Raw genomic sequence first — 13,984 nt, forward strand, 5'->3', positions numbered from 1 at the left:
CCTGTATTTTGTCAATATGGATTAGGCCTATGCACAGTAAGACTCTACTGACATCTTGTGTCAACAGCACCTGACGGGCCACCGATGGATGTAATCCTCCAGCCGATGACATCCCAGAGCATCCGGGTCACATGGAGGGTAAACTCTATTATTACTTAACTGTAATTAGCCATAATCAACTGTGCTTATTGCTGATTTAATCTAAATCTGAATAAACTAATCAAAACCAACCACACATTGTCCTTAAACTGTTGTGTATGTATGTCCCCACCTAGATGATCCTTGGCCTAGGAAAACGGCCTAGGAAAACCCAAACATTTAATTTATGATTAATAGTTATAACTTATGGTAGAGTTATGGTATTTTGGTACAAATGTTTAAGCTTTTGCCACACTTTTAATTTTAAACGAGTCAAGTTGAGTCACTGTCATATGACAAATAATGAAAAGTAAACTAAGATAACAATTACAACTCAGATCATCAGCAGAAACAGTTGAATAGGAATAGGAATTTATTTATTTAGAACAGGGACAATGCACAAAAACATTCATCTTGTAAAACAAGAGAAGATGCCTTGAGCCAGGTTTTGGCAACATTTTCTAATCTTGTACTGTGTTTTATTTCCAATGATACACTGTGGTTTTTTAATGCATCTTAACAAGGTATAAGTTGTGTCTATTATATTAATTGGTATATATCATAATAATATAATATCACCACATTTCTTTCAGGCTCCAAAGAAGGAGCTGCAGAACGGGGTGATCCGAGGCTACCAGATCGGCTACAGAGAGAACGGCCCCGGCAGCAACGGCCAGTACAGCATCGTGGAGATGAAGGCGACCGGCGACAGCGAGGTGTACACTCTGGACAACCTAAAGAAGTTTGCCCAGTACGGAGTAGTGGTCCAGGCCTTCAACAGAGCCGGGACCGGCCCCTCCAGTACTGAGATCAACGCGACAACGCTGGAAGATGGTAGGAAAAGTAGATGGCAAGATGAAGGAGGAGGAGGAGAAGAGTAAACTGCTAGTGCTCAGTGTGTGTGAGGGCAGAATGGAGAATAAATGAGAAGCAGGCAGCTGTTTTTCTATCTATTGATCGATTTGATTTGTCATTAATGAATAAATAAGTAAACAGACTCCAGTGCAAAAACAGGGTGGAAGACACATACATTTATGGAAGCTAACAAACACATATAGACACAAATGCTCAAACAAAATGGTAGAAATGAATTTTCAGCACATCCCCCATTATTCTTTCAACTTTAATTAGCACCCTCATTAGGCTGGAAGAGAGTGAGAGAGGAACAAGGAACCCCATTACTCTCTAAATGTCTGCCCACTCTACCTCGTTTTCTCCTCCTCCCTTTTTCTTCATCTTCCTCTTCCTCCAGTCGGTTCCCTCCTCATCTCTCCACATGTCTATTTTTATGTTTTCTATATTTTCCACGGGGCCCTCCCCTTCCCTGTGTGGACAGTAATAATAGACACCCTGATCATGGTAACAGTAACAGTAATGGTAATTGTCCAGATCTGCAGTCTGGAGCTGCCCCTACAACGGCAATTACCTTCAAGATGAACATTGTCTTCCTCCAGATTTTATCCTCCACATCTCCGCTCAGCCCACCCACCTCATCTGCATTTTAACCCCTTAAGGTGTGGCTGTTTTACTATTCATGTTGCTCTCTCTCAGAGCTCTTCCTCTTTTTCCATCAACCCCCCCTCCACACCTCCACACCTCCTCTCCCTCTCTCCTCGCTGCTCTAAAAGCTACCAGTGAACGAGGAGCTATTGAGAGCTAATTTGAGCTTATTTGACTGATTTATTTCAGCAGAGATTGCCCCTGGGTTGTGGTGTTGAGTAGTCATTAATTATCAGTGCTTCAGTCGCCATGCTAAATCAGTCAGGTCTTCTTAGCGACAGCAATAACAAGGGTTTTTGGACAAGGTGAAGTCTTTGGAAACAGCCTAAAAAAAAGCCTCGCAACGCTAACTCTCTATCTCCCTCTGTCTTCTCCCAGTGCCCAGCGAGCCTCCGCAGAACGTGCGAGCCATCTCGGTGACGTCGGACGAGGCGGTGATCACATGGGCAGAGCCTCCACGGCTGACGCTGCACGGTGTGCTGAAAGGCTACCGCGTTGTGTTTTGGTCCCTCTTCCCTGACGGAGGTGGGTGCTGTGGGGGCCAGGCCCATTGGCCGATGCAGAGTAATTATCACCTATCTCATTCTAAACTTCCCCACCCTCTCCCACCCGCCACTTACCTCTCTGTCGGTGCCGTGCGTCCTGATGTGTCGATATGTGTCCGCACCTTCCTCATGAAGCACTCCCTGTTCCTTTTTGGTGTCGTCTTTGAATTGGTTCTCGTTTGCCCTTGTTTTGTGTCCGTGTTGGATTTTTAAACTCCGTCAGTATTGATGATGGTCGCTGAGATGACAGTGCTGTGTTTGACTGTGTTTGTGTTTCTCCTATGACTGTTCAACCCTGTCTCCCAAAAAATATGTTCATTTGCATTAGCAAGTGTGTTTTGTGGGAAATGTGATCCAGACAATACAATTACAATTATTCTTTAATTCAGGGGTTTCAAACCTGCGGCCTACCAGAGGGTCCGATCCGGCCGGTGGGAGGAATTTGCCAAGTGTGAAAACTACTGTATATAGACAACAGAAGAGGCATAACATTGTTGAAATTGCAAACATTTTTCTCATGAAATTTCAAGATGTTCACAATGTTTTGTAAAAGGATAGTTCAATAAACATCTTAAAGGGATAGTTCAACATTTTGACAAATTGGCCCATTGCCATAAGTTTTAGCAGTAGGTTCGTTACCTTTAATTGTCAGTGCAAGCTATTTTTAGAACGGCGGAGCAGAGCCGAGAGCTGCTCAGAGCTACGCTACGGAGGCTAATGGGATTTCTTGGTTTCCCTCATCAAACTCATCAAATACACAATCCAACAACTCCAAAACGCTCTCGTGGACAAGTTGTGAGCTGCACATTCACCACGCTATGAGATAATAACGAGACCGAGTTGTTTTCGAGGCAAATGCAGAGACTGCTTGGTGAAAAACTATCCCCGACGGGAACGCGCATCAGCGGTTTTACGAGTTTGACACCCTTGCTTTAATCTTAACCCAGTGCTTTAGTAAACTAACTAACTAAATACGGGACATAGCACACAAACTGTAGTCTCTGCTTTAATATCCTTCACCAACTTTTCCCTTCAGATGCTGCCTTGTAATCCAGGCTGTAGTCACATTTCCTTCAAAACATTTCTGGCGAAGCAAGAGCTGGTCTGTGTTGCCTGTCCTCCCGACAACCACCAGTGCTCTCTCAAGCAAGTCTTTCCTTCCTGTTCTCTCTCAGAGTGGGGAGAGATGCAGAATATCACCACAACTCGCGAGCAGGTGGAGCTGCGAGGGCTGGAGAAGTTCACCAACTACAGCGTTCAGGTGCTGGCCTACACACAGGCTGGAGATGGAGTCCGCAGCAACGTCCTGTACATCCAAACCCGCGAAGATCGTGAGTATACACAGGAGCAAAAACAGAAACTGAAATATTTCAGTGTTTAATTTATTCATTCTTATATTTAAGTGTATGCGCTGAGGGTAAAATAGGGGGGCAGATAAAAAAAAGGGAGCTGGTCCGTATCTCAAACCCATGACAAAAGCTCATTTGTGCTGGGAAGCTCCATTAGCAGTGCTAATGAGAATTAAGAGGCTTTGGTCTATGGCTCAAGGCTGAAGGGGCGGCTGGCGGGAGACGCTGGGGGGAGAGGAGGGGGGGCTGCTCTTTGGGACCATATAGCATCCAAGAATCAGCCATCAGCCTGGGTCTGTGTCTTTTCCACCAAACCTCTTGCCATGGGCGTAAGGATTAACTCCTCTTGGATTAGAGAGAATTAATTTTGTGCTTACACCATTGGAGGCGGGATTACAGCCAGATCCATGTCTCTTCATAGAGGAGGGGGAAGGAGGAGGGGCCTCGGGGTTGAAGATGGAAAGATAGAAAGGTGATCACACGGATTATTCTTGGCTGACAAAATTGAATGAGATGAAAAAAAAAGACAAAATAGAAATGTCATCGGTGAAATGTGTATTAGCCGTCTGCTGTGACATCCTCCTCTGATTGGCACAGCGGTGCATAATATATTCATGGAGGTGGAGCCGCTCACTCAGCGCCATTGTGCCTCTCGCCCTCATCACCGCTGTGGGCTGTGCTGGCTGTGCTGGCTGTGCGGCAGACTGTCAGCAAAATTTGGGCAGATTTTGGGCACCAGATGGGACTTAACTCCCCTCCCCACCCTCCCACCGCCACTCCTACTTTAACATGGAGGTCCAGTTATGATAATGATGATGCCCCCCCCCCCCGAACATCCCATCGTCATCTCTCCCCCAGGAACTGCACCTACTGTATCATCCCCGCCTCCCTCTTTTAAAACCAGCCTCACTACATCGACCCTTTTCTGAGTTTGTGTTGTTTTTCCTCCTTGACAGTGTAAAGTGCAGGGTGAGGACGCCTGAGGGCAGGGGTGGGTTGAATGGCATGAATCGGGGGTATATCGTATAAGAAAAGGAGGAACAGGGGGGGATGGATTCAGAGGGCTGGGTCTTTACACTGTGGTAGCCTCCTTCTGTAGAGGCCCACTGTCAGGAACAAGTATATTTATGTGGGCGACTGAATAAACTCGACACCGTGAACCTCTCGCTGTGGAGCCGACGTGACAAAAGCGCCGTTGTTCACTTTAAACAGCGTCCAGTGTCCTGATGTGTGTGTGCGTTTGCTACCATTTGAAACCCCTTCTTCTCATGCTTTAGCTTGTAATAAGAGTATTAAGCGGTGTCCAGTGTCAAGCTGAAGTGGCAAGCAGAGGATCAGACGATAGTGTCTAATCTGTTTGTGTGTGTGTGTGTGTGTGTGTCGGAGAGTTAAGAGAAGGCTGGGTGTCACAGAGTCAGAAACGCTGACCAATGTCTGAATGAACATATGTCACGGCCCGTCTACCCAAAGGGAGTTCTTCCAAGTCCTCTCCGAGCAGCTTAGTGAGGGATAACACCACCAATCTGCAAACAAGCCTGCTCACTTTAATAGGCACTTAACACCCAGCATGTGTGTGCACAAAAACACACACACAGAAGCTCATACATGTATATAATATACAATATGTCTCCCACCACCATTCATTCTGATGGTGTTCATATGTTTTTTTCCCTTCCCCAGTTCCCGGACCACCAGCTGGCATCAAAGCAGTTCCCTCTTCTCCAAGTAGTGTGGTCGTGTCCTGGTTACCTCCGCACAAACCAAACGGTGTCATCCGCAAGTACACCATCTACTGCTCCAGCCCGGGCTCTGGCCAGCCGGTAAGTCTCTGTTGCTCCGTGGGCGTGACTCACAAGTGCCCAGTAGAAAATGTTCCAGGTGATTGGACTTGATAAAAAAAAAAACTGCAGATTGAAACAATTAATTTGTAACCACTCTTATTAATTGAACCTGTAAGTGTGTGCGTATGTGTATGTGTGTGTGTGTGTGTGTGTGTGTGTGTGTGTGTGAATCATTGCGTGTCTCTCTTTCACTGTGTTTGCACCATCGCTTTATTTCCTGCCCTCCCAGATGAACAGATGAGGTTGTCTTGGCAACGTGATGAGACGTAGATATGCAAATGAGGCAGAGAACAAGCTCACACATGCACACTGCCGCATCAGAAACACACACACACACACTCACACACGCAGACATCACATTTCAATATTTTCTATTTATACATGTATGTGCGGCATTTCAGCTGTGGTTAGATCATGTTCACCACAAACACCAGCGCGCGGTGAAATCGTGATATCAGGCTAGAATCTCACTTTCTTATTATTCACAAATACTCCTCCTTCTCTGAGCATGAGTGCCATGTAAATGAGCACAGGCAGGGAGGAGAGAGGGAGGGAGGGAGGGAGGGAGGGAGGGAGGGAGGGAGGGGGAAAGGAGGTTGAGAGAGAGAGAGAGAGAAAGAGACACACCATTAGAGGTAGGGAGAGACCAAGGGGAAATGAGAGAAAAAGAGAGGGATGAGGGGAGAGGAAGTGGGGGAGAGAGTGAGAGACAGGCAGGAGGAGCAGAGGAGGGTATCAGTCACATCGAGATGAGAGTGCTTTTGTCCGTCTTTTCATTATCTCCCTGTATCACTCCCTGGATCACCACAACACCACCGCTATGCCGGAGGAATGTACGAATGCACCCCCTACACACACACACATGCACACACACACACACACATACACGCACACACACACACACACACACACACACCCTCCCTCCCCTTGTCCCTCCATCCTCTCCTCTTCACTGAGCTAGACGGAGAGGGATAGAGGGAAAGAGGGAAAAGCAAATGGTGAAGGAACTGAAGATGAACATTGAGAGATGAACAGATTAAAGAGATAGAACAGAGGCTCGACTTGAGAGAAAACAGTGTTTTTGGTGTTTTTGTGTGTGTGCGTTGGCGTTTGTGTGCAGGTGCACGTGTGTGGATGTCGTCTTAAAGATGTGCTTGTCAGGGAAATATTCACAGGAACTCGTCATTTAATCTAGAATTAAAGACACAATTGTTATTTTTTTTATAATCCAGTGAATGTATCTGCATCTTTATAAAGTGAAATAATTCAATTAATTTAGAATTTAAACATTTAACTTGTACATCAAAGGTAAATAAATTCAACAACAGGCAAATCCGTGCAATGTGACATTTCCATCATTTATCTTTCAGTCAGGAAAATTGAAATACTTCTTATCAGTGCCTACTTCAGGATTAGTGTCAGCAATCTTCTGAGAGTCATATTTAGTTTTTCAAATCACTTAGTTTACAGGACAATCCACATAAATCCGGCAGTGGAGTCCATAAAGAGATCATTTATGGTGAGAAAGGCCTCTGATAACAACATTACTGAGAAAAAGAAAATACAAAGGCAAGAAACACTGAATTAAACAGAAAACAGGAAAAACAACTGGATGCTTAAATTCTAATGAAGCATTGAGGCTACAAATAAAATTGTTACACATATGATGTTTAAGGTTAATCAAAAATTTTAATTCTAAATACTATAATGTCTAAAAAGGTAAATATGCAGATTCACAAGGCAAAAATTACGAAAGCCTATGGGAGCATAAGATAATAAAATACAGTAATGCATCTTGTTCCATATATAAGACTTAAACATCACATGCAAAATATTTTTAAAACCCTCCTAATGGGATCTGTGTTTCTATATGTTCATCTTGGTTTCTCAGTGAGGTCAGGGATTTAAAATACAATAGAGAAAATCTAAAACAAAAAGATTAAAATAGACTTTTCCTGTCCTTTCCTTAAATGTTTTTTCCTGGAACCCAAAATGCCACCAGACACTTAAACACAGCTGAGCTTTCGCGTGTTAGTTCATCTTACCTGTGTTTTCCCTGTTGTAAAATTGTTTTTTTTTAAAAAAATAACTGTCAGAAAAGTTTCAATGCACACGGATTGTTTCAATCCATATTTCCGTCTATCGGAGTGGCCACCCGGCCTGCTGTGTCACTGTGTCGTGGTCGTTTCCTAACATGATGTTGCGTGCCCTCTGTCGCAGGCGCCCAGCGAGTACGAGGCCAACCCAGAGATGCTCTTCTACCGCATCACGCACCTTACCCGTGGCAAACAATACCACATCTGGGCTGCAGCCGTGACAACTGCCGGCCGTGGCAACATCAGCTCAAAGGTCACAGTGGAGCCTGCTGGGAAAGGTGGGTCCTCCGGGCGAGCCTGTAGTGGAGGAGAAGGGTAAAGCGATCTCTGTAAAGGTTATGAGGGAGAGCTCTCTAAAGACGGCTATGATACGGCAACATGATGTCCTGTTTATATATCACTTTCATCGCTCTCTCTCTCCGCTCCCCTTCCTCTGTCTGCTCTCTCCGCTATTGATTGACAGCCATAGTATTGATTGAGTGGCGGCTATGTGGCAAGAAACGCTGTTGTTAATTATGTGGTGATGAACAGGGCCTATCCAGTAAAATGACCCTTGGGGAGAGAAGTAGCAGGAGAGAATCAATAGAGGGGAGGATCTATGGAGAAAAGATAGACTGAAGCCGAGGGGAGGGGCTTCACTAAAACACTGCTCCACAGCTTTCTATTCCCCCGGCAGTTTAAGTTTTAGGCCTTTCAGACAAACTGGGCAGCGAACAGCAGAGACAGGCAGGTAGACAACCTCAAGTATGAGCAGAGAGACGTCTTTATGATTTCTGTTGTCTTATTGTGTCTGCCATCATCTGAATGGGAAAGTGTGTGACAAAGTTTTGTTGTTTCTGCGTGTTTCTGCGAGCAGTCCCGGCTAAGATCCTGTCCTTCGGGGGCACAGTGACCACACCCTGGATGAAGGAAGTGCGCCTGCCCTGCAGCTCAGTGGGAGAGCCGGCTCCCACCATTAAATGGACCAAAGACAGGTCAGAGCTGCTCATGTCATATACCGATCTATAATACGTCACCATCACGATTCATTCAGAAAATTAGACGAACAAACTAAAGTTGCTGCAGGATGAGGGTGTTAACATCCGTGGCCTCTCTCTGTGCTTTCTGTCAGTGAGGACTCTGCCATCCCAGTCACAGCCGACAGCCAGCGGCAGATCCTATCCAACGGCACCCTGGTGCTGCGTTCAGTGAAAGCAGAGGATTCTGGGTACTACACCTGTACGGCCACGAACACACTGGGCTTTGACACCATCATAGTCAACCTGGTGGTGCAAGGTAAAGAACGAGCGGAGGATGTATTAGAGTGGGACGGATGAGTGAAAGACATGTTTGTTTTGTGATGTTTCTGCTCTGTTAAGTCACCGTGTGTGTGTGTGTGTGTGTGTGTGTTTACACCCAGTTCCTCCTGACCAGCCACGTCTGACGGTCTCCACCACCTCCACCTCCTCCATCACCCTGGCCTGGATCCCTGGGGACAACGGAGGAAGCTCCATCAGAGGTATGATCCCGACACTCTGGTTGTTTTTGTGGCAGATCCAGATCCCTGTGCTTCTCCCTCTTGCTGTCAGTTGTACTAATGCTGCATACAACAGTGTAAACAACAAGCTTAATGTTTCTGGGCAAACTAGAGCTGTTTTGTAGCTGCGTGTCGCCCCCTGGTGTCTGGTGGATGTAGCAGCATCGAGGATCCACATAGTTAAAACATTTTTTTGTCAGTATTTATTTAAAGTAGCTGTTCGTGTCTGACATGAAGCTGTGCTGTGTGTGACTCTGCAGGGTTTGTGCTGCAGTACTCTGTGGACAACACAGAGGAGTGGAGGGATGTGTTCATCAGCTCCAGCGAGCGCTCCTTTAGGTTGGACAACCTGCGCTGTGGCACCTGGTACAAGGTCAAGTTGGCTGCGAAGAACAGCGTGGGCTCAGGGCGCATCAGCGAGATCATTGAGGCAAAGACCCATGGGAGAGGTGAGGAGAGAAAACCAAAGTGTAGAAAGACGTGATGTATTTAAAGATATTGGTTTAACTTTGACCTTTCTATGCTGACTCTGAGAAATAGAAATTTTACATCTCACTTTCACCTGATTTTCCATATTTAATGGTTGTGCAAAGAACCCAAAATATGAATTGTGCCTGCTGCCCGTCACAGTTTATGTGCATTGGAAACATGTATAATTGTAGAGAAGCTGAGAAATAACAGGAGGGGTTTTGTTGATTGTTTTCCATTTGCCTAATCCTATATTAAAATATTAAAATTTTCTCAAAAGGAAATTTAATAATGCAACATAAATACACAAAATGGCTTCACAGTGTTGTTGTTCTGCTGCAGCATCAAATGAGAATATAATCAGAATCGGTAATACACTGAGTTGTTACACTAAATACTAAAATCTTATATTTAAGCGAAAACCCTACTACTCTACTGTGACCAAAAATTTAATCCAACCATAAAATGCCTATATATATATATATATATATATATATATATATATATATATATATATATATATATATATATATATATATATATATACACACATACATACATATTATATACATTTTTATACATACATACATACATTTTTATACATTTTACATACACTTTATTCCAGTACAAAAAAAAAAGTCGCACTACTGTCTTTTGCACTTAACTACTGCTGCTATTGTGCCTTCTACTTATTTTTTTATTACTAGTTTAGCTGAGTTTTTTATTCATATTTTTTTTGGTTGGTATTTTAGATTCACAGATTGTTTTATTGTTTTTTAAATGTTTACTGTCTGTATGTCTTTTTACTGTCGGCACCGAGGGTCTGAGAGAAACACAATTTTGATTTTCTTATATGTCCCGTACATATTATGGAATTGACAATAAACCTGACTTTGACTTTGACATACATACACACATACATACATACATACATACATACATACATACATACATACATACACTGCTCTTTTCTCCTTCTAACCAGCTTTTCCTCCTCTGCTCCTCTTCTCTACAGAGCCGGTGTTCAATAAGGACCAGCCGCTGCTCACCCACATCAACTCCACCCATGCTGGGCTCAACCTGCAGGGCTGGACCAGCGGCGGCTGCCCCATCACGGACATGATGCTGGACTTCAGACCCAAAGGCACCTGGGCCTGGCAGAGCCTCAAGGCCAACTCCACCACTCAGCTCTTCCTCAGCGAGCTGCGGGAGGCCACCTGGTACGAGCTCAAGATGAAGGCCTGCAACAGCGCAGGGTGTGGCAACCAGAGCTCCCAGTTTGCCACTACTGACTACGATGGTAGTAAGTGAATCCCCATTTCTTTATCACTCTTCTCGCGCCTCCACCGTCCACACTAATGTTTCTCTAAACGATCTTTATTTTTCTCTTGTTCCTCTTCTCTCCACAGGTACAATCCCTCCCATCAAATCAGCTCGTGGAGAGGGCGATGATGTGAAAAAGCTGTTCTCCATTGGCTCTCCCGTCATCCTGGTTACTCTGGGTGTTGCTTTGCTCTTCATTATCCGCAAGAAACGCAAGGAGAAGAGGCTTAAACGTCTTAGGGGTGAGAGATGGGAAAAGAGAGAGTTCAGAGAGAGATCAATGTTATTGTGTGTAATGGATTAATGTAACAGAGAATGACAAGCTCAAACGATTATCTCCCAGCCAACTGTAATCTAATTAAGTTATTGTCTTCTTATAGATGCTAAGAGCCTTGCTGAGATGCTTATCAGGTAAGAGCCAGACTGCATGGGAATAGCTCCAGTTATTATATGACATACTATATTCTTTTGGAAAACCTTATAAGAGAAACCTCTTTAACTGTATGTGTCATTTCTTTGTGGCCGTGTGCAGCAAGAACAATCGCAGTATAGACACTCCAGTGAAGGGCCCTCCTCAAGGGCCGAGGCTCCACATCGACATCCCACGTGTTCAGCTGCTCATCGAGGACAAGGAAGGCATCAAACAGATCGGTACATGGCAGCACAACAACACCAATGTCATTCAACGGATTAGTTTAGAGTTAGTAATTAACATTTTTTGTTAAACTGTTGCAACAGGGGAGGACAAAGCAGCGGTGCCAGTGACAGACACCGAGTTTAGCCAGTCGGTGAATCCGCAGAACTTCTGTACCGGCGTGTCTCTGCACCACCAGGCCCTCATCCAGAACTCAGGGCCTTTGATTGACATGTCGGACATCCGCCCAGGCACAAGTGAGTTGTGTTTTAACTTAAACATGAAGAACATGAAGTTTTTTTTTGCAATAAATATCACAGTGACATGACATGGAAGGGAATGAGCAGGTAGGGCAGTCATCCTATGGGCTACAAAGCAGTCCTCTGATCACTGTGACCTCTCTCTCAGACCCCGTGTCCAGGAAGAGTATCAAATCAGCTCACAGCTCCAGGAACAGATACTCCAGCCAGTGGACGCTGAGCCGACCGAGTCAGAGTCAGTCGACGGCCTCGGCACGAACTCTGACCTCAGACTGGCGAACGATGGGCTCTCATGGCATCACTGCAACCGAAAGCGACAGCTACAGCGCCAGCCTCTCCCAAGACACAGGTGGGGCGATCTCGGCCTGTGCATCTAACATTATGATACCACAACTATCTGCGCTAATAGTGCTTTTATCTCATTTACTTTTTTTTTTGTGCCCCTAAGAGGAATTTCAGATTTTAGTTTATGGTTTCATTTAAGACCAATCTTGAGGCAGATGATCAGAAAACACCTGAACAAGCATAGTCAAATTACCAAATTAAAGGAGGAAAGGAGAAAGAATGATTACTCCATCTATAACCTCTACAACCTCTAAAAAAAAACATACATTTCATTTAATTTCGATTTATTCCATTCATGGTTTACATACTTCACATGATTGCACATATACATACACATAATCACCATAAATGAAAAGGAGGAGGATGAAGAAAAACTTATGGTACCTGCCCCTTTCTATAGTTATAATTACATTGGCTTAGTATCAACACCGATATTATACACTATTTCAAAATGTTAAATAATAACAACAAGAAACCAAAAACAAACAACAAAATAGCAATGGACGATTTAATCAGTCAGTGTCTCAATCAATGGTTGCCACACTTACCCATTCTCTGTTTTTCCAGATAAAGGCCGCAACAGCATGGTGTCGACAGAGAGCGCCTCCTCCACCTACGAGGAGCTAGCGAGGGCCTATGAGCACGCCAAGCTGGAGGAGCACCTGCAGCACGCCAAGTTCACCATTACAGAGTGTTTCATCTCCGACAGCTCATCTGACCAAATGACCACGGGCACCAACGACCCGGCGGACAGCATGACCTCCCTCAGCACGCCCTCTGAACCGGGCATCTGCCGCTTCACCGCCTCACCACCCAAACCGCAGGACTATGACCGCGGTAAAAATGTGGCAGTGCCCATTCCCCACCGCGCCAACAAAAGTAAGTATGAAAGACGAGAACTCTTCTCTTTTGCATTCAATTAAAGTTAAGATACTCATTATAGACGTCATGTTATTGCCTCTTCTAGACCAAAATGACTTAAAAGGATAGTTCAACATTTTGGCAAATTGGCCCATTGCCATAATCCCTATAGTCATAGCAGTAGGTTTGTTACCTTTAATTGTCGGTGCAAGCTATTTTTAGAATGGCGGAGCAGAGCCGTGAGCTGCTCAGAGCTGCACTACGGAGGCTAATGGGATTTCTTGGTTTCCCTCATCAAACTCATCAGATGCACAATCCAACAACTCCAAAACGCTCTGGTGGACAAGTTGTGAGCTGCACATTCACCACGCTATGAGATAATAACGGAAAGTTATGAGACAGAGTTGTTTTCGAGGTAAATTCATGCAAAACCACTGATGTGTGTTCCCGTCAGGAGCAGTTTTTCGGCAAGCAGTCTCTGCATTTGCCTCTAAAACAACTCTGTCTTGTAACTTTCCGTTATTATCTCATAGTGTGGTGGAGTTGTTTTAGAGGCAAATGCAGAGACTGCTTGCCGAAAAACTGCTCCTGACGGGAACACACATCAGTGGTTTTGCATGAATTTACCTCTAAAACAACTCTGTCTCATAACGTTCCGTTATTATCTCATAGCGTGGTGAATGTGCAGCTCACAACTTGTCCACCAGAGCGTTTTGGAGTTGTTGGATTGTGTATTTGATGAGTTTGATGAGGGAAACCAAGAAATCCCATTAGCCTCCGTAGTGCAGCTCTGAGCAGCTCACGGCTCTGCTCCGCCGTTCTAAAAATAGCTTGCACCGACAATTAAAGGGAACAAACCTACTGCTAAAACTATAGGGATTATGGCAATGGGCCAATTTGCCAAAATGTTGAACTATCCCTATAAGCCTGTCGTCTGATGCGTCTGAGCGATCCAAGGCACACACAAGCCACCATGTGTTATAATGTTGAAAAGACCCAGGATATATTCATTACTATGAATTTTGAAATAATTTTTCAGCATCCTTCAGCTGAAGCAGCCAAAAAGACACAAATGTGACTTTAATTTAAAATGGCCTCATTCGTGTCG

At 44.6% G+C, this 13,984-nt stretch overlaps 1 protein-coding gene across 2 annotated transcripts in view; it reads left to right on the forward strand.

Annotated features, from left to right (window-relative positions):
• LOC310997196 (cell adhesion molecule DSCAML1-like) overlaps positions 1–13,984 on the forward strand; it is a gene marked incomplete at both ends in the record, with an annotated part of 49,053 nt that overhangs the window by 34,600 nt on the left and 469 nt on the right. The window contains 17 exons of one of the 2 annotated variants that reach the window (XM_083986873.1): positions 68–138; positions 732–972; positions 2,017–2,202; positions 3,359–3,514; positions 5,213–5,370; positions 7,594–7,747; positions 8,326–8,443; positions 8,581–8,744; positions 8,869–8,967; positions 9,246–9,434; positions 10,469–10,756; positions 10,863–11,018; positions 11,157–11,187; positions 11,309–11,427; positions 11,515–11,667; positions 11,819–12,019; positions 12,583–12,894. In XM_083986873.1, coding sequence (XP_083842999.1) covers positions 68–138; positions 732–972; positions 2,017–2,202; positions 3,359–3,514; positions 5,213–5,370; positions 7,594–7,747; positions 8,326–8,443; positions 8,581–8,744; positions 8,869–8,967; positions 9,246–9,434; positions 10,469–10,756; positions 10,863–11,018; positions 11,157–11,187; positions 11,309–11,427; positions 11,515–11,667; positions 11,819–12,019; positions 12,583–12,894 — 2,796 coding nt within the window. The remainder of the gene's footprint in view (positions 1–67; positions 139–731; positions 973–2,016; positions 2,203–3,358; positions 3,515–5,212; positions 5,371–7,593; positions 7,748–8,325; positions 8,444–8,580; positions 8,745–8,868; positions 8,968–9,245; positions 9,435–10,468; positions 10,757–10,862; positions 11,019–11,156; positions 11,188–11,308; positions 11,428–11,514; positions 11,668–11,818; positions 12,020–12,582; positions 12,895–13,984) is intronic. The other variant, XM_083986874.1, reaches the window with a different exon arrangement.

The sequence above is a fragment of the Trachurus trachurus genome (genome assembly GCF_905171665.1).
Source record: "Trachurus trachurus genome assembly, chromosome: 14".
Lineage (NCBI taxonomy): Eukaryota > Metazoa > Chordata > Actinopteri > Carangiformes > Carangidae > Trachurus > Trachurus trachurus.